The sequence below is a fragment of the Theropithecus gelada genome, chromosome 7a (genome assembly GCF_003255815.1).
Source record: "Theropithecus gelada isolate Dixy chromosome 7a, Tgel_1.0, whole genome shotgun sequence".
Lineage (NCBI taxonomy): Eukaryota > Metazoa > Chordata > Mammalia > Primates > Cercopithecidae > Theropithecus > Theropithecus gelada.
The window spans coordinates 24,575,556-24,596,144 of NC_037674.1; the positions used below are offsets into that span (position 1 = coordinate 24,575,556).

At 39.4% G+C, this 20,589-nt stretch overlaps 1 protein-coding gene across 7 annotated transcripts in view; it reads left to right on the forward strand.

Annotated features, from left to right (window-relative positions):
- Window positions 1-20,589, forward strand: part of GALK2 (galactokinase 2) — a 174,862-nt gene that overhangs the window by 70,552 nt on the left and 83,721 nt on the right. For 5 of the 7 annotated variants that reach the window (XR_003120261.1, XM_025390818.1, XM_025390817.1 and 2 more), the window contains exons 4-5: window positions 15,119-15,209; window positions 18,457-18,603. Coding sequence is in view for 6 of the 7 variants with exons in the window: in XM_025390818.1 (XP_025246603.1) it covers window positions 15,119-15,209; window positions 18,457-18,603 (238 nt within the window). In the remaining variant the exon portion in view is untranslated. Of the gene's footprint in view, window positions 1-4,178; window positions 4,324-15,118; window positions 15,210-18,456; window positions 18,604-20,589 lie in introns of all 7 variants that reach the window. The other 2 variants (XM_025390821.1, XM_025390822.1) reach the window with 1 other exon arrangement.

Genomic DNA, 20,589 nt, shown 5'->3' on the forward strand with positions numbered 1-20,589 from the left:
TTGTCTCCCCACTCTGTTGATTGCTTCCTATGTGGGCAGAAGCTTTTTAGTTTAAAACAGTTTTATTTATTTATTTTTGTTTTGTTTTCTGTACTTTTGAGATCTTAGCCATGAAATCTTTGGCTATATCCTGAAGTGTTCCCCCTATATTTCTTTCTAGTAGTTTTATAGTTGTAGGTGTTATGTTTAAGTCTTTAACCTATCTTGGATTGAATTTTGTATATGGTGAGAAATAGGGGTTCAATTCATTCTTCTGCATATGGGTATTGAGTTTTCCCAGCGCCATTTATTCAAGAGGGTTTTCTTTCCTGAATATATTTTCTTGATACCTTTGTTGAAAATGAGTTTGCTGTCCAGGCGCGGTGGCTCATGCCTGTAATCCCTGCACTTTGGGAGGCCGAGGTGGGCAGATCACCTGAGGTCAGGAGTTCAAGACCAGCCTGGCCAACATGATGAAACCCTGTCTCTATTAAAAATACAAAAAATTAGCTGGGTGTGGTGTTGTGCGCCTATAATCCCAACTACTCAGGAGGCTGAGGCAGGATAATTGCTTGAACCCAGGAGGCGGAGGTTGCAGTGAGCCAAGATCACGCCACTGCACTCCAGCCTGGGCAACAAGAGCAAAAAACTCTGTCTCAGAGAAAAAAAAAAAAAAAAAAAGAGAAAATGAATTTGCTGTACATACATGGATGTATTTCTGGGTTCTCTCTTCTATCCCATTAGTATTTGTGTCTGTTTTGATACCAATACCTTGCTGTTTTGGTTTTTATAGCCTTGTAATGTATTTTGAGGTCAGATAGTGTGATGCCTCTTGCTTTGTTTTTTTTTGCTCAGGAGTGCTTTGGCTATTTGGGCTCTTTTTGTTTGGTTTTATACATATTTTAGGATTTTTTTCTATTTTTGTGAAAATGACAGGAGTATTTTCATAGGGATTGCATTCAATTTGCAGATTGCTTTGGCAGTATGTTCATTTTAACAATATTAATTTTTTCAGTCCATGAACATGGGATGTCTTCATTTGTGTCCTCTTCAATTTCATTCATCAGTGTTTTCTAGTTTTCCTTAGAGATCTTTCATTTCCTTGGTTAAATTTATTCTTAGGATGTTTTTTTGTTTTGGAGCTATTGTAAACAGGATTTCTGGCCTAATTTGTTTCTCAGCTAGTTCATTATTGGTGTATTGAAATGCTGCAAATTTTTGTATGTTGATTTTTTATACTGCAACTTTACTGAATTTGTTTATCAGAGTTTTTTTTTTAGAGTCTTTAGCTTTTTCTGGATATAAAATCATGTCACCTATGAAATGGGACAATGTAACTTCCTCCTTTTCAACTTGGATCCTTCTATTTTTATTCTTGCCTGATTACTCTGGGTAAGATTTCCAGTATTATGTTGACTAGGAGTAGTGATTTTGGGCATCTTTGCTGTGTTCCAGGTTTTACAGGAAAGGCTTCAACTTTTCTTTATTTGATATGATGTTAGCTGTGGGTTTGTCATATGAGATCTTTACTGTGTTGTGGTATATTTATTCTGTGCCTGATAATTGAGAGTTTTTATCGTGAAAGGATATTGAATTTTATTACATGCTTTCTCTATGTCTATTGAGATGATTGTATGGTTTTTGTCCTTTATTCTACTGATGTGATGTGTCACATTTAGTGATTTGTGTTTCTTGAACAATCCTTGCATGTCTGGGATAAATCCCACTTGATCATGGTGTTTTATATTTTTGATGTTCTGTTGGATTCAGTTTGCTGCAATTTTGTTGAAGATTTTTACATATATTTAAATAGGGATCTTGGTCTGCAGTTTTGGTTTTTGTTACACCTTTGTCTGATTTTAGTATCAGAGTGATGCTTGCCTTTTGGGACTAGGTTAATTCCCTTCTCTTCAATTTATTGGAATTGTTTGAAGAGGATTGGTGTTTGTTCTTTGTAAGTTTGGTAGAATTTTTCAGTGAAGCTGTCCAGTCTTGGGCTTTTCTTTGTTGGAAGCCTTTTCATTTTACTATTTCAATCTTGGTACTTGTCACTAGTCTGTTTATGTTTTTTGTTTCTTCCTGATTTAATCTTGGTATGTTGTGTGTTTAGGAATTTATCAATTTCCTTTAGGTTTTCTGGTTTGTTTGTGTATGTACAGTTATTCATAACAGTGTCTGATAAGCTTTTGTATTTCCATGGTATCAGTTGTAATGTTCCTTTTTGGATTCTGATTTTGTTTATTTGGGTCTTCTCACTTTTTTTCATGGTTAATCTGGCTAGCGGTTCATTAATTTTTTTCTTCTTTTCAAATAATCAACTTTCCATTTTCTTAATTCTTTGTATTTTTTCAATAAAATAATTTCAACTTTTATTTCAGATTCAGGGGTTACATGTGCAGGTTTGTTACTTGGGTATATTTTGTAATGGTGATGTTTGGGGTACAGATGATCCCATCACCCAGGTAGTCAGCATAGCAGCCAATAGGCAGTTTTTCAGCCCACACTTCCTTCCTCCCTACTGCCCTCGCCATTGCATTCTAGTCCTCAGTGTCTACTATTCCCATCTTTATGCCCCTGTGTACTCATATTTAGCTCCCACTTATAAGTGAGAACATGCAGCAGTACTTGATTTTCTGTTCCTGTGTTAATTTGCTTAGGATAATAGCCTCCAGCTGCATCCATGTCGCTATAAAGGATATGATTTCATTCTTTTTATGGCTGCATAGTATTCCCTGGTGTAAGTATACCACAGTTTCTTTATCCAACCCACCATTGATGGGCACCTGGGTTGATTCCATGTCTTTGCTATGGTAAATAGTACTTCAATGAACATATGAATGCATGTGTCTTTTTTTTTTTTTAAGAATAATTCATTTTCCTATGGGTATATACCCAGTAATGGGATTGCTGGGTTAAATGATAGTTCTGTTTTAAGTTCTTTGAGGAAACTCCAAAATGCTTCCCACAGTGGCTGAACTAAGTTACATTCCCACCAACAGTGTATAAGCATTCCCTTTTCTATACAGCCCTGCCAGCATCTGTTTCTTGTTGACATTTACATAATAGCCATTCTGACTGGAGTGAGATGGTATCTCATTGTGGTTTTGATTTGCATTTGTATGTCTTCCTTTGAGAAGTGTTTGTTCATATACTTTGCCCATTTTTTAATGGGATTATTTGTTTTTTGCTTGTTGATTTGTTTACATTTTTTTTTTTTTTTTACAGATTCTGGATATTAGACCTTTGTCGGATGTGTAGTTTGTGGAAATTTTCTCTCATTTTGTGAATTATCTGTTTACTCTGTTGATAGTTTCTTTCGCTGTGCAGAAGTTCTTTAATTAGGTCTCACTTGTCAATTTTTGTTTTTGTCACAGTTGCTTTTGGAGAGTTAGCCATAAAATCTTTGCCAAATTCTAACCATTTCCTAGGTTTTCTTCTAGGACTCGTACAGCTTGAGGTCTTACATTTAAATCTTTCATCCATCTGAATAAATTTTTGTATATGCTGAAAGATAGAGGTCCAGTTTCATTCTACTGCATACGGCTAACCAGTTATACCAGCACCATTTATTGAATAGGGAGCCCTTCCTTCATTGCTTATTTTTGTTGACTTTGTGGAAGATGAGATGGATGTAGGTGTTCAGGTTTATTTCTCAGTTTTCTATTCTGTTCTATAAGTCTATGTCTATGTATCTGTTTTTGTACCAATACTATGCTGTTTTGGTTACTATAGTCGTGTAGTATAATTTGAAGTTGGGTAATGTGATAACTCCAACTTTTTTCCTTTTCCTTTAGTTTTTTCACTGATTCTCCTCTGAGAGAACTGGTGTTCTTTTAGCTGTGGTTTAAATTGAGGATAGTCAATTGGCTTCATTTCTGGTTGCTTTCAGAGGGCCAAGGCTCTGTACAGGATCTTTATTTGTGGCTGGATTCTTGCCCCTGGTTTCACAAGTGATGTATATTGGCAGATTATTTTCAGTGTTGTAATTTGGGCTGTGATCCAGTAAATGGTGCTTAAGAGTGGTGGCCAGCAGATAAGCTCTTAATAAGCTGCACAGCTTTTTTTGTATTTCAGTGCATTTGCAGTAGTGCTCTGTAGTGGGGTAGGGGGAGCCAGATGACGCTCTCACCAGGTCTGTTCCTGAGCTTTGAGGAAGCTCCCTCTGATCACTGGCACTGATCCTGTCTTTTCTTTATTAGGTCTTCTGGGCTGCAGGGCTCCCTCAGGCAGAGGCTATGACCTGCAGATAGGCCACACCATTCTTGGACTGGTCCTGTAGAGCAGGGTTCCCCAATCCCTGTTACTGCTCCCTGGCCTGTTCAGAACTGGGCCACACAGCAGGAGGTGAGTAGTGGGCAAGGGAGCATTATTACCACCTGAGCTCTGTCTCCCGTCAGATCAGCAGTGGCATTAGACTCTCATAGAAGCATGAACCCTATTCTGGACTGCATGTGGGAGGGATCTAGGTTGCATGCTCCTTATGATAATTGTAGAGGACTACGTGCTCGCAAACGAGAGGTTCCCGATAAGTCCTGCTCTTGCAGGGCGTTCCTGATAAGTCCTGCTCTTGCAAACGAAGCAGGGCGTTCCTTCCCTGCAAACAGGGAGGACAAAGGAGCCAGCTGCTAACAGTAGACCCTGAGGGCTTGTTTATGTGTAAACATCTTGAAAATTCAGAAAGTCAGGGAAAGGTCAGAAAAACAACAATGTGTCTTGTGACTTGGCAACATTCCACAAACGACTGTATAAAATAAAGCAGAGTGCGCCATTTGAGGCGGCCGCCATGTTTGTCTTGTCTTGTGTTGTCTTGTGTGTTCATTCCTTTGTTTAGGAAACACGCGGACCCTTACAATAATCCAGTGCCTGATGATCTGAGGTAGAACAGTTTCAACCTGAAACCATCCCCTCCTCCCCAACATACACCATCCATGGAAAAATTGCCTTCTACAAAACTGGTCCCTATGCTAAAAAGGTTGGGGACTGCTGCTGTAGAGGGAGAGATGCCCTTCTCTGGTGCTGGCTCACAAGCCTGTGTGTCTCACTCCTCTCTGTCTTCTGAGCGTGTGGACGCCTTCCCTGCTCTAGCACTGGCTACAGATCTTGGCTTATGATTCCCAGGCCCTGAGCCATTGGGACTAGCCCACAGCTCCATATTTTGGCTCACTTTGGCACAGCACCAACTGTGCTGGGGGATTCCAAGTGCTTCCAGACCTCTGAGAAAGTACTTAGGCTGGCCTTTTTGGTAAAGCACCCGTACTGGGCAGTGGAGGCTGCACTGTACACATGCTCCTGTTAGAGCAGCCGCACAGAGGCCTTGGAATGGGCTGGTGGACAGGAGTGCCTACAGAACAGACATGCCCTGTTCCCACTGGAAAGTCAGCCTTGTTCTCTTGACCCAGTGGTCAACTGGGGTTAGAGTTACTCAGAGAAGAAGGGGAGCCTTGGGGGATGGGCACCTATGGTTGTATTCTGCTGCAGCTGCCATGTGTGCCAAACCTCCATTCCATATAGGCTGGAGTACTTTTTCTGCCTACTCTGCAGGCAGATCCCCTTGCCAGTTTGAATGTTTATGGGGGTCATAGGATCTCTTGTACTTAGGATTGGAGATCTGCAGCAAGAGTGGGTTGGCCCACCATCCATTCACTAACCCCTCCCTTAGGAGGCTTTCAGGGCTGAGAATGAGCCCTAGCATTCATCAACCCCACACAAGGTTCCCAGCTTCTTCTCTTTTCAGCCTCAGTGTCTATGTTGCTTCTCTATCTACTCTTAGTGTTTTCTTTCTAAGATTTGCTCAAAGTGTGTTGGTTTACTTAATATTTAGTCTCACAGTGGGAGCGGTGCTTCCTGGCTGTGTCTAGTCAGCCACCTTGTCTGCTATCCCTCCAAAAGCTTTAACCCTTTGTGTTTCTTTTAGTAGCTACTTTATTTAGTTCTTTTCTGATCTTCATTATTTCTTTCCTTCTGCTATTTTTGAGTTTACATTTTTATTGCTTTTCTAATTCCCTGAGATGCGTCATTAGCTTGCTTATTTGAATTCTTTCTTTTTAGATGTAGGCATTCATTGCTATGATTTTCTCTGTTAGCATTGTTTTTAGTATATTTCATAGATTTTGATATGTTGTGTTTCAGTTCTCATTTATTTGAATAAATTTTTTGATTTCTGTGTTAATTTTTCCTTGAGCCAGTGGTCATTCAGAATCATGCTGTTAAATTTCCTTGTATTTATACAGTATCACAAGTTTTCTTTTTATTACTATCTAATGTTAATCCATTGGTTCTAAGAAGATATTTGATACGTACTGTCTAGTTTTATTCTGTTATATCTAAGAAGATATTTGACATAATTTCCATTTTAAAAAATTTGTTGAGGCTTGTTATGTGTCCTAACATACGGTCTATCCTGGAGAATGTTTCATCTGCTGGTAAGAAGAATGTATGTTCTGTAGCTGCTGGATGAAATGTTTTGTAAATTTCTGTTAGGTCTATTTGGTCAGTAGTGCAGTCTAAATTCAGTGTTTCTTTTTAAATTTTCTGTTGTGATGATCTCTGTAATGGTGAGAGTGGGCTGCTAAAGTCCCCAAGTATTATTGTATTGTGATCTCTCTCTCCCTTTAGTTGTAATAATATTTGCTTTATATATCTGGGTGCTCTGTTGTTGAGTGCGTATGTGTTTAGAATTGTCATATCCTCTGCTAATTTGATCGCTTTGTCATTATATAATACCCCTCTTTGTCTGTTTTTACTGTTTTTGACTTAAAGTCTATTTTATCTGGTACAAGCATGGCTATTCCTGCTTGCTTTTGGTTTCTGTTTGCATGGAATATATTTTTTTCATTCCCTTACTTTCAATATATATGTGTTTTTTTCAGATGAAATGAGGTTTTATTTTTGTAGGGGGCTTATTATAGATAGGGTCATGTTTTTAAATCAGTTATCCTAGTTTATATCTTTTAATTGGAAAATTTAATCTGTTTACATTCAATGTTATTATTGATATGGGAGGGCTTATTCCTGTCATTTTGTTAATTGACTTCTGGTTGTTTTATATATCTTTTTTTTTTTTTTTAATTTCTCTCTTGTTTATCGTGATTTGGTGGTGTTCTGTAGTGGTAACATTTGAGTCCTTTCTCTTCCTTATTCATGAGTTTGCTCTACCAGGGGGCTTTATACTTTTATGTGTTTTCCTGTTGGTGTATATATTATCTCTTTGCTTCCAGGTATAGTACTGCCTTAAGCATTGCTTGTAGGTTCAGCCCATTCATGATAAATGCGTTCAGCTTTTGTTTTTCTGGGAAAGACTTCAGTTCTTCATTTATGAAGGATGATTTTGTTGAGTATAGTATCCTTGGCTGCCAGTCTTTATCTATCTACACTTTGAATATATCATCCCATTTTCTCAGGGCCTGTATGGTTTCTGCTGAGAAATCCCTGTCGTTTTGGTGGGGCTCCTTTGTAAGTGTCTAGATGCTTTTCTTTTGCTGTTTTAAGAATTATCTTTTTGTCTTTGACTTTTGACCACTTTACTATAATGTGCCATGGAGAAGACCTTTTAAAGTCGTATTTGTTTGGGGATCTCTGAGCTTCCTGTATCAGAATATGTAAATCTGTTACTGGACTGGGGAAGTTTTCAGCTATTATTTTGTTAAGTAGGTTTTCTATCCTTTTGGTTTTCTCTTCTTTCTGGGACACCAAAAATTCAAATATTTGGTTGCTTTATGATGCTTCATAAGTCACATAAGGGTTTTTCATTCTCTCTTATCCTTTTTTCCTTATATTTGTCTGACTGTATTATTTCAAAAGAGTTATCTTCAGATACTGAAATTCTTCTGCTCAATTAGTTTATTGTTGAAGTTTCAAATGTATGTTTTATTTCATTCAGTGAATTGTTCTGTTCCAAGATTTTTGTTTATGATATCCATTTGTTAAATTTCTTTTTCATATTCTGGATTTTTTTTCCGATTTCTTTGTATCTGTGTTCTCTTGTCTTTCACTGATTTTTTTTTTTTTTTTTTTAAGATGGAGTCTCAATCTGTTGCCCAGGTTGGAGTGCAGTGGCATGATGTTGCTTCACTACAGCCTCTGCATCCTGGGTTCAAGTGATTCTCATGCCTCAGCCTCCCGAGTAGCTGGGATTACAGGCACTCACCACCACACCTGGCTAATTTTTATATTTTTAGTAGAAATGGTGTTTCACCATGTTGGCTGGGCTGGTCTCAAACTCCTGACCTTAAGTGATCTGCCTGCTTCAGCCTCCCAAAGTGCTGGGATTACAGGTATGAACCACTACACCTGGCTTCACTGAGCTTTTTAAATGTCATTACTTTGAATTCTATTTCTGGAATTTAATAAATTTCTTTGTCATTGGAATCTGTTGCTGGTGAATGATTTTGCTTCTTCCAAGTTTTTGAATTTGCTTTTATAGAGGATGACTTCTTCTCAAAGATGTACCTATGGTATTGGTTGGGTTGGCATATTGGCATTGATTCTTGGCACTTGTAGTATTGTAGTCTCTATATAATTCCTTTGGCCATAAACAGTATCAGTGGTCTCTGATTTCGTCAGTGACTTAGGATATGGTTGTTGTTGGAGACTGTGGATCCTGGCAGTTGTAGCACTGAGCTGGGTGAGTGGCTGGGTCCTTGGACCCCTGGGTAGTTAGTGTAACCTGTGTGATGGCAGTAGCAGTGGTAGAACAACCCTCTGGCTCCCAAGCATTCTGCATTGTTGTTGGTGGCTATGTTAGGCTGGGTGAGTTGATCCTCAGTGCCGCAGGTGTTGCATGCAGGTGGAAGCTAGCTGTGGTAGTAGTAGTAGGTTGGGTGGGCTCATCTTTAGGTCCCTGGGAGAGTGTTCAGGTGCCAGTGGTGGTAGATTGGACACAGCCATTCTTAGTACCCTGGATAGTATGCTTAGGCATAGGCATAGAGTCTGGCAGGGCGGGCCTATCCTCAGGTCTCCTGGTGGTGTATGCAAGTGGTAGGCAGGAGTAGAGTGAACCAAGCCACCTAGTGGAATGCTCAGGTGGTAGTGGCAGTGGCTGTGCTGTGGCCCAGCTGCTGGGGAGAGTGGGGTTGCTTTCACTGGCAGCAGTCGTAGACAACTGGCTGGGGAGCATGCACTTTGGCTCCAGGTGGTGGCTGCAGGTGGGGTAGCCTTTCCTCGGGGCACATGAAAGTGCATGGTGGCTTTGCTGCTGCGAATACCAGGGGTCTGCCAGTGGCTCGTGGTTTGGCCCCAGCAGTGCAATGGCAGTTTCTTTGAGTAAGGGAGTCTGTATTTAGGGCTCGTGAAAATGCACAGCAGCCCCACTGCTGGGAGTATTGTAGTTATTGCCAGTGACTTGCATTTTGGCTCTGACAACAGCAGTTAGCACTCGTGTTGTCTGTGGGTAGGGGATATCAGAGAGGTTGCAGGGATGTGGAGACAGGAGCTGTTGGTCCCCATGGCAGGATACAGTCTAGTAGAGTCTGGGATCTCAGTTTAGTGACGTGCAAATTGTTTAGGACTTGGGGGTGTGTGGAACCCAGCGTGAATTTCCTCTTTGGAGCAATGCCATCATGTGATCTCCAAGCAGTTTCTCTGTCAGTCACATGGACCTCAAGGGTTGAGGGGCTGTCCTATGGCTAGGATTGCAGGAGTCCTTAATAGTAATGTGGACCACTTGGGGTGTTTCTCTTGCCCTTTACCCACATTAAAGAGCCTCTCTAGGCTCCCAGCTGATTCTGGCTGAGCAGGCTGCCCTGATTTCCTCTCCTTCTTTGCCTTAAGTGTTTCCTGTCACTTCTTGTTGAATTCAGTGTTCTCTCTTACGTGATCTTTTCTAACTATGATCGTCAACTTGTTATTTTGGTTCTTCTTTGTGGAGAAGGCAAGTACCAGATGCCTATAGACATTCCTCTGTGCCTCCAACTTCATATTTCTTTTGATGCTACTCTTATTATAAATGGTCTGCCCCAGATCCAGACACATGCAGGTGTCTTACAATGGTCTACCTATCCCAGGTCCAGACACACACAGGGTAGACACTGGGCAGATGTTTCTTTGAAGAACAAGTAAATGAATAAAATATGTAAATGGAAAGTATTAATGTAATAATGGGTCATGTCTGCTTATTTTCAGGATTCTTTTCTCAGAATTCTACAACATGGAAGTGGGGGTAGAGAAAGCAAATGGATAATGTAATGCAGGGTAGAGATTTGGTGGGAAAATGAGTATCTGGTTTTGAATCTCAGGAAAAGGCTAGGCAGAGAGGTGAGACAGGGATGCGGAAAAGAGCAAAGATCATTAACTAATCAAAACGCAGTTTTTTGTTTGTTTTTTTTTTTCTGACAGACTTAAGCTATACTTCTAATTCTGTGGGAGCTAGCACTTTTCAATTTGTATTAGTCCATTCTCACACTGCTATAAAGAAATACCTGAGACTGGGTAATTTTATAAATAAAAGAGGTATAATTGGCCCGTGATTCTCTGCAGGATGTACAGGAAGCACGGCTGAGGAGGCCTCAGGCAACTTACAAACATGGTGGAAAGCAAAGAAGCAGGCATGTCTTACATGAGTGGAGCAGGAGGAAGAGGGCTGGGGGCAGCTACACACTTTTTACACAACCAAGTCAAGTGAGAACTGTATCATGAGAAGAGTACCAAAGGGGGAAATCCACCTCTGTGATCCAATCACTTTCTACCAGGCCCCACTTCCAAAACTGGGGATTATAATTTGACATGAGATTCGGGCAGGGACACAAATCCAAACCATATTATTCTGTCCCTGGCTCCTCCCAAGTCTTGTGTCCTCACATTCCAAAATTCAGTCATGCCTTCTCAACAGTCCTCAGAGTCTTAACTCATTCCAGCATTAACTCACAAGTCCACAGTCCAAAGTCTTATCTGAGACAAGGCAAGTCCCTTCTGCCTATAAGCCTGTAAAATAAAAAATGGGTTAGTTATTACTTCCAACATACAATGAGGGTACAAGCACTGGGTAAATACTTCTTTTCCAAAAGGGAGAAATTAGCCAAAAGAAAGGGGCTACAGGCCGCATGTAAGTTCGAAACCCAGCAAGGGAGTCAATACATCTTAAAGCTCCAAATAATCTCCTTTGACCCCACGTCTCACTTCCAGGGCACACTGGGGCAAGGGGTGGGCTCCTAAGGCCTTTGGAAGCTTCACCCCTGAGGCTTTGCAAAGTAAAGCCCCTGAGGCTGCTTTCATGGGCTGGTGTTCAAGCACGTGTGGCTTTTACATGTGCATGGTGCAAGCTGCTGGGTTGATCTACCATTCTGCAGTCTCAAAGATGATGGCCCTCTTCTCACAGCTCCCCTGGGTAGTGCCCCAGTGGGGACTCTGTGTGGGGGATCCAACCCCAGATTTCCCTTCCACGCTGCCCTAGTAGAGATAGAGATTCTCCATGAGGGCTCTGCTCCTGCAGCAGGCTTCTGCCTGGACATTTAGGCTTTTCTACACATCCTCTGAAATCTAGGCAGAGGCTCCCCAAGTCTTGACTCTTGCACTCTGAACATTGGCAGGCTTAACACCTCGTGGAAGCACCAAGTTTTATGGCTTGCACCCCCTGAAGCAGCAGCCTGAGCTGTATCTGGAGTCCTTTTAGCCACCCCTGGAGGCGGAGAGGCCAGGATGTGGGGAGCAGTGTCTTGAGGCTGTGCAGGGCAGTGGGACCCTGGTCCCTGTTCATGAAACCATTCTTCCTTCTTAGACCTCCATGCCTGTGATGGAAGGAGCTGCTGCAAAGGTTTCTGAAATGCCTTGGAGGTCTTTTCCCCTTTGTCTTGGCTATTAGCATTTGGCTGTTCTTTACTTATGCAAATTTCTGTAGCTGGCTTGAACTCCTCCAAAAAGGCCTTTTCTTTTCTACCACATGGCCAGGCTTCAAATTTTTCAAACTCATACACTTTGCTTCCCTTTTAAATATAAGTTTCAGTTTCAGGTAATTTCTTTGCTCATGCATATGAACATAGGTTGTTAGAAGCAGCAGGCTATATCTTGAATGCTTTGCTGCTTAGAAATTTCTTCTGCCAGATATCCTAAATCATCACTCTCAAGTTCAAAGTTCTACATATCCCTAGAGCAGGGGCACAATGCCTCCAGGCTCTTTGCTAATGCATAACAAAATGACCTTTACATTAGTTCCCAAGAAGTTCCTCATTTTCATCTGAGACCTCCTTAGCTGGGACTTCATTGTCCATATCACTATCAGCATTTTGGAAACAACCATTCAACAAGTCTCTAGGAAGTTACAAATTTTCCTCATCTTCCTATCTTTTTCTGAGCCTTCCAAATTGGTCCAACCTCTACCTGTTACCCAGTTCCACACCCAAATTCAAAGTTTCAGGTATCTTTATACCAATGCCCCTTTCCTTGTTACCAATTTTCCATATTAGTTCATTCTTGCACTGCTATAAAGAAATACCTGAGACTGGGTAATTTATAAAGAAAAGAGGTTTAATTGGCTCACAGTTCTACAGGCTGTACAGGAAGCATGGCTAGGGAGGCCTCAGGAAACTTACAAGCATGGTGGAAGGCAAAAGGAAAGTAGGCATGTCTACATGGCCAGAGTCAGGAGGAAGAGAGAGAGGTGGGAAGTGCCACACACTTTTTAAACAACCAGATCTAGTGAGAGCTCTATCATGAAAACAATACCAAAGGGGGAAATCCACCCGCATGATCCAATCACCTCCCACCAGGTCCCACCTCCAACACTGGGGATTACAACTTGGCATGAGATTTGGGCAGGGATGCAAATCCAAATTATATCATAGTTCTTTCTGAAATGTGGCTCATGTAGCTTCCTACTATTTGAACTTTCCTCTTTTTCTCCTCATGTCTGCCTATCCGTTCTGTTCATATTTCACCGTCAGAATCTCTTTCTGGTTTTCTTAGTGACTTTCAAGATGTCCTCTTAACTAGGAGCAGAACCTGTCAGATATGCTAACATAACTTTACCTGCTTTCAAATTCTGTGACCTCTTATTGACTGTGAGCAACATATTTTAACTTCTGTGAGTGACAGTAGAGGAAAATTGTGATGAGCTGATGTCAGACTGCGTTTTTGGAAAGCAACTAATCCTCTCTGAGCCTCCAGGAAGACATCCTCTCTCTATCAAATGCAGACTTTTAGAAATAATACTCTCTCAGCCACATATCCCACCCCGTATTATTATCACATGCCATTACTGTCTGGTAGTTATTTATGTTCATATCATCTTGGCTAGATTATGAACTTTTAAAAGGCAAGCCTTCTGCCTTTTACCTTTATATTCCCATGCATGCTTTGTATGCTTAAGTGGTTAGTCATTTAATATATTTTGAAAGAGATAATGTATCCATGTTGTTAAGTTAAAATAATCCATGGAAGGCTTCTATTACAATGACTGGCATATAGTAGATATTTAGTTAATTATATTAGAGCACTCAGTCAATATGGGGAATTTTACCTCATTTCCTCCTCTTCAATTGATTCTCCCATTTCACATACATTGTTCTTTGACTGATTTTAGGAGCCTATTTATTTATCTATTTTTCATTTTGAAGTATTTTTTTGACTTACAAAGAAGTCACAAGACTAGCATAAGGAAATCCCACATTCCATGGATGTATGCTTAGTACATTGTATCAAGGAGGCACAAAACATCCCTTTACTGGTGGTGTTAAGTTTGATCATTTGATTAAGGTGCCATCTGCCAGATCTTTCTACCATAAAGATACTATATTAGTTCATTTTCATGCTGTTTAAATAAAGACAAACCCAAGACTGGGTAATTTATAAAGGAAAGAGGTTTAATTGACTCGCAGTTCAATATGGCGGGGGAAGCCTCACAATCATGGCAGAAGGCAAATGAAGAGCAAAGTCATATCTTACATGGCAGCAGGCAAAGAGAGCATGTGCAGGGGAACTCCTGTTTGTAAAACCATCAGATTTCATGAGACTTATTCACTATCATGACAAAAGCACAAGAAAGACCCACCCCCATGATTCAGTTACCTACCATTGGGTCCCTCCCACAACATGTGAGAATTATGGGAGCTACAATTCAAGATGCAACTTGAGTGGGGACACAGCCAAACCATATCAGATACTTTTTTTTTTTTTTTGAGATGGAATCTCGCTCTCACCCAGGCTGGAGTGCAGTGGCATGATCTCAGCTCACTGCAACCTTCACCTCCCGGGTTCAAGTGATTATTCTGCCTCAGCCTCTGGAGTAACTGGGACTATAGGCATGTGCCACCACACCCGGCTAATTTTTCTATTTTTAGTAGAGATGGGATTCCACCATATTGGCCAGGCTTATCTCAAACTCCTGACCTCATGATTCCCCTGCCTCAGCCTCCTAAAGTGCTGAGATTAGAGGTGTGAGCCGCTAACACCCAGCACAGATACTATGTTTTTCCATTGTAGTTCATAAGTGTCTGGTGGGGAAATACTGTAAATATCTTACTTCTCATCACATTTTTGCTCTCTTAAGTTTAGCATCCATTGATAATTGTTTCTTGAAACAAATTATCATAAAGTTTACTGTGTAGTGACTTTTCTAGTCACATCATTTCTTCTATATCTATTAGTTGGCATTTTACCATAATAAAGAGTTTTTCCTTCCTCTTCATTTAGCTTTTTATTTATTTGTTAACTTATATTAGTATAGACTCATGGAATCTTATTTTGTTAAATTGATTACGCATCAGAATCATTATTTTGTTTGTTTTTTTTCTTAAATTGTACAGATGGTAAAATTGGATGGGTGGCAGGGATGGCTTTGAGTACTCCTGTTTCAGTTTGAGGGTGTGCCAAACAGCAGGCCCAGAGGATAAGCATTCATGTGGTTTACACCAGTTTAACAAGGACCAACATGAAAGAGAAAATAGTTGTAGATTACTCTAAAATATATTGTTTCCTCTCTGTTTCAGGAAATAAGAAGGGTCAGTTGGAGGTAGTTTAGTCATTAAGGCCACTACAACTTCCTCTCTTAACTCTTAGCAGCTGGAGATGTTTTGCTGTAGACACAGTTTGAACATAAATGGGAAAGGAGAGTCAGTATCACTATGTTGGCACAAGATGGCAGCAGTCAGCCATTGATTTTGCAGCTCAAGGCCTACAGATTTTAAATTAATGGTGTCTTTTGTCTTCGCAGGGACTTCAGTACTAGTGCTAATAACATTCAGATTGATAAAACCAAGCCTTTGTGGCACAACTATTTCTTATGTGGACTTAAAGGAATTCAGGTAAATTGGTTTATAAGACACTTACTACCAGTTGAGATTATCATGTGTATTCTGTCAGATTTATTTTATTTACTACATCTTTTTCATCTCCTTACAGTACTAACCGATGCTTCTGTTCTATTTTGCTAGTTTGTGTTTCAGAGAGTGGGGAAGATATGACTGTTTTTGGGGTAGTGTTCACAGGGGGCAGTAGTGGTTTTCATATAGCTGGCTTTTCATAAATAGGTGCATTTGACAAACATCTGTCTGGTTTTAAAATCTTTGTTTAAACATACCTTTGAGGATATGTTTTAGTACTATTATTTACATGTATACTTGGGATATATAGGGGTATACTGTAATAGGATTTAGAGTCAGCCCAGGTTTGAATCTGGGCTCTTCCCAGCTGTGGTAATTTAACCTCTTAAGTCTCAGATTTATCTGTAAAATGATGTCATTGCTAAACTGATGAAGAGTTGTTAAAAGAATTACATAAGGCTTGATAGTAGCCATTTAATAAATGGTAGCTAGTATTGTTATTGCTACTTCAGATGGGATTAAAAAAAGACGTAATGAAATGTATTAGTGTAAGTATTTTCCTAGAAACTTGAATAATTACTTTGAAAATGTCTAATGTTACATTAGAACAAGGACAAGAAAATAAAATGTTTTCACTCTCTCTCATAGTTGAAAAAGTATCAAGGACAAAAAGAAAATTGATATTTGCTGTTTTTAGAGCCACTTTTATATTGCAATAATTATTTTAGATATAGTGACTTGTATAGAATCACAGGTAGGACAATAAGCAGTAAATTTTGCCTTTGTGAGCTAAAAGTAAACAAACAAACTGACCGGTGTTTTAGAGAGCTTGTGTTCCTTACTGCCTGGCAGTCCTATTTGAAACTTTGTAATGAGCAGCTAGGACTTAGTGGCATGTCCATTACAGAAATACATCAAATTTATTTCTAACGTGTAGTTCTATACTGTAACAGTGGTGGTTTTTGTTCTTAAAGTTAATGAATTCATTTCTTTCTCTCTTTTGTGTTTTCCTTCCTCTCAGACACATGGTAATAACTTACAGGAAAAGTTATTGGCAGGTTTTAAATCTTCAGATCATCTGGCTTATATACATTAGTAGGAATTACAGTATTTGGAAGCATTTGCCTGGCAAATGCAATTTTAATCTTCCTTGTAACAACATGCCTTTTTGCAGCATATGGGTAAAGTGGCCTAAATAATGCATGTTGCTTTGTGTTATTTTTGAGCATTTCAGGTTTTAAAGCCTTCCTGTTTGGTTTGACAATTTATGTGCAAAAGCAAACTTATCCAATAAGCTTTTGGCAGAAAGATAATTTAAATGCTAGTCTGTTCAGAAACTTTCAGATTCAAATACTAGAAAGTTTCAGAGGATAATTCGTTTATATTAAATTGAACATGTTATCCTTTTGGGATAGAGCTATTACAGAATGTGGCATATACCCATTTGCATTTTGAATTTGTTATACGTTTTCATTTAAACATTGCATGATAAGTGCTTTTTTTTTTTTTTTTTTTTTTTGAGATAGAGTCTTGCTCCGTGGCCCAGGCTGGAGTGCAGTGGCATGATCTCAGCTCACTGCAACCTCTGCCCCCTGGGTTCAAGCAATTCTCCTGCCTCAGCCTCCCGAGTAGCTGGGATTACAGGCGCCTGCCACCGCGCCCAGCTGATTTTTGTATTTTTAGTAGAGACAGGGTTTCACCATATTGGCCAGGCTGGTCTTGAACTCCTGATTTCATGACCCACCCACCTTGGCCTCCCAAAGTGCTGGGATTACAGGCATGAGCCACCACACCTGGCTGATAAGTTCTTAAGTATGATTCCCACTCAAGACACCCATGTTTGATCAGTTTATAGTTAAATATATTGTATTCTTCAAGTTTTTGTTTTTTTTTTAAACAAACTGTCTGATATTCTGTATGAAAGGGCATTGGCAACAGTACAGTTTCAGTTTATAATTTGTATTTCTGGAAGGAAATTTTTAGATGACTTGAAATCAGAAAGAGAAGTATACTCAGCTAAATTTCTTCTTAGTGTGGTATGAGAGTTTTGCTAGCTAGGACAGACAGATGAAACATTAAGGAAAAATTTTATTTGCAGAATTTTGTTGTTATTTTAGTTATTCTAGCTAGTTTATTGAAATTCTCCCTTGTATAATATGTAGATGAAATGCTTAATTAAGTAATAGTATTTCATATGTTTATCTTTAGTCATTTGAGTAATTTGCAAAGACTATGGTACTTTTTCTTGAGAAGGAGATAGACTTGAATTTATTTGTAAACTTAAACCACAAAGGTTATGATACGATATCATTCCAAAGTGTCCTAGTGTTAGAAATTCGTGTAAGTATGCTAGAGCTTTCCATATTTAAATCAGAATCTGAGTATTTCTTTGGGCTTTCCTATTTGTAGAAATAGAGTTTCCTTGACTTGTTTAGGGTCTGTATTCTCACTTGTGGCTGAATTCTAATTTCACTGTCTTTAAAGCTGCCATATGGCTAAACTGTATCTATAAACTGTAGTAAAAATCTGGATTTTCTCATCTAGCTGGCATAGTAAATCACAATGACAGTTTGCTGGCTCAGGTTTCTAACTGCAATGGAGAAGTTTTCAAACAGGAATCAGAGACCTGGGCCCTACTCTCATCTCCCTGTGGGTCATCTTGGGAAAATTTCTTCATCTCTTGGTGCCTAGATTTTTTCATAAGTAAAACAGAACTCAGAAAGTTTGGAACTCTTTTTTTTCAGAGAATCTTCTAAAGTAAGGCACTCTTTAGAAACAAGTCACTGCTTGGGGCTTGGACTTTTGTAATAACAGAATGCTGGAGATGTGCTGCATGGAGATTTAAATTACCTCATAGATAATTGTATATTTCTTGTCTTGCTACTTGGCAAGTTGAATTATAATTGTTTTATATTTTTTCCTTATTTGTTCAAATCAATTAATACTCAAGAAAAAGAACATTCAAAGCAATTTTATATTTTTTCCATATTCAAATCAATTAATATTCAAGAAAAAGAACATTCAAGGCAAGAAGATTAAAGGCATTTAAAGGAATTACCCTGTGGCCAAGAGTCGTTAAATAAAATGTCACGATTGAATTGCGCAAGTAGTTTCTATAACTATTATAAGTCTATTGATAGACTTTTGTTCTCTGGGGAATGAAGGAAGCTTTCACTACTCGTTGAATTCAATACTGAATTACTGTTGCTGTTTTTCCTTATATTCTTAGGAACACTTTGGTCTTAGTAACCTGACTGGAATGAACTGCCTGGTAGATGGAAATATCCCACCAAGTTCTGGCCTCTCCAGCTCCAGTGCTTTGGTCTGTTGTGCTGGCTTGGTGACGCTCACAGTGCTAGGAAGGAATCTATCCAAGGTAACTATGTTTGATAGGAAACCTCGTAGAACCCTCTCCTTCTAAAATCATTAGCGTCCAAATCTCAGATCAGAATGCCTTCCTTGACTGAAAAACTGTCTTCTTTAAACGGACTGCACATGTGGGCGAGCATTGTAACTTAACAAGTGATAAATCACTATAAAGTAGCTTATACCCTCCAAACAGTGCATGAATAGATCTGTGAATAACTGTATAAAAATACTTTGTATTGGCCTGGCGCGGTGGCTCATGCCTGTAATCCCAGCACTTTGGGAGTCTGAGGCGGGCGGATCACGAGGTCAGGAGATCGAGACCATCCTGGCTAACACGGTGAAACCCCGTCTCTCCTAAATATACAAAAAAATTAGCCAAGCGTGGTGGTGGGCGCCTGTAGTCCCAGCTACTCGGGAGGCTGAGGCAGGAGAATGGCGTGAACCCGGGAGGCAGAGCTTGCAGTGAGCCGAGATGGCACCACTGCACTCCAGCCTGGGCAACAGAGCGAGACTCTGTCTCAAAAAAAATAAAAAGATAAAAATATTTTGTATTAAATATGGAATTTGAATATATGGATATCGTTTTAGATCACCTCATTAACAAGTTAAATTTAGGGCAAGAAATTCTTCCCCTCATGGTTGAGACTGCTTATTTTTACCCAAAACCTTAAATTAAAAATTTGACAAGTAGTGGGTTACAAAGGTAAAGACTAGGTAATAAAGGAACTGAATATGCTAGCAGATTAGTCACAGAAATAAACTTTAAAATATTGCATTACAAAGAGGAAATGCTTATTTAAAGGAAATATAAATTGTACAAGAGGTCAGAAAGCCTCAAGTTTGTAAGTTCACATAAATCTCTGACTCTGCAGTTTAGAGCAGGTGTGCTTAGCTTTAATTAATGCTTTAGCATTCTGGTTCAAATAAAATGTTATCATAGGTTCTTTTTACCCCATGTACATACACTACCAGGTTTACAGATGGTTTGGGCAGATCAAGAGAAAGGCAGCCACATGCTTAGTCTCTTTTAAGCATGTTTTAACTTTCAGTTTGAAAATTTTATATATAGGAGGAAAGGCAGAAATGAAGGAGAAAGCAAAGTTTCAGACAGAATCCTTCTTTTTAGCTGTCCTGTGTAAGTATACATTAATTAGCCCTTAGTAAGCAATGGCTGGTTGGGAGGGAAAGGGGGCTTACATATTATTATTATTTTTTGAGAAGAGAAGAAGCAAGGGACAGGAAGTCCATATGTAAAATGTGTTTCCCCTGGTACAACTTTTAATCTGATTTGTTTATTTACTCATTTGTTTGTTCATCATTCAACCATTATTTATTTAGTGGCTATTTTGTGCCAGATAATGTTCAAGCCATTGGAGATATAATAGGTATAGTCTCAACTTTCATTGTGCTTATAATCTAAAAGGGAAAAGAGATAAGTAAATAGGCAACTGCAATAGAATATAGTAAGTGGATAAGTAGTTTTCTATGGGAGCAGATATAACCCAGATTTAGAGAGCATAGGACATCTAAATGGAGCCACCGATTCAATGAATTGTGGATATTGATGGCATAACACTGATGACATCAGATAAGCATGTATTGGGTGGAGAGAACATCATGTGGAAATGTCCAGGGTAAAAGCAATCATGGCTTTTTGGAGTAACTAAAAAATGTCTCAGTATGGCTGAAGCATACAGCAATTTGGATAACAGAGCAGGAGATCAGATGCTGGGCCTTGTAAACTTTGTTAAGGAGTTTAGGCATCATCTTCATAGCAGTGGGAAACCATTGCAGGATTTTAGGAAGAGGGTAAGGTGTTCATATCTGTATTTTAGAAAGATCTCCCTGGCTATATTACAAAGTCTGCATTTCAGGGTTTTAGCAGTAGGGAGATGATTTGGTCTAGAGAAGTAGCAATGAGAATGGTTAGAATTAGATGGATTCAAGATCTCAGAATCAGTAGGACTTGATCATTGATTGGGCATGGGAATGG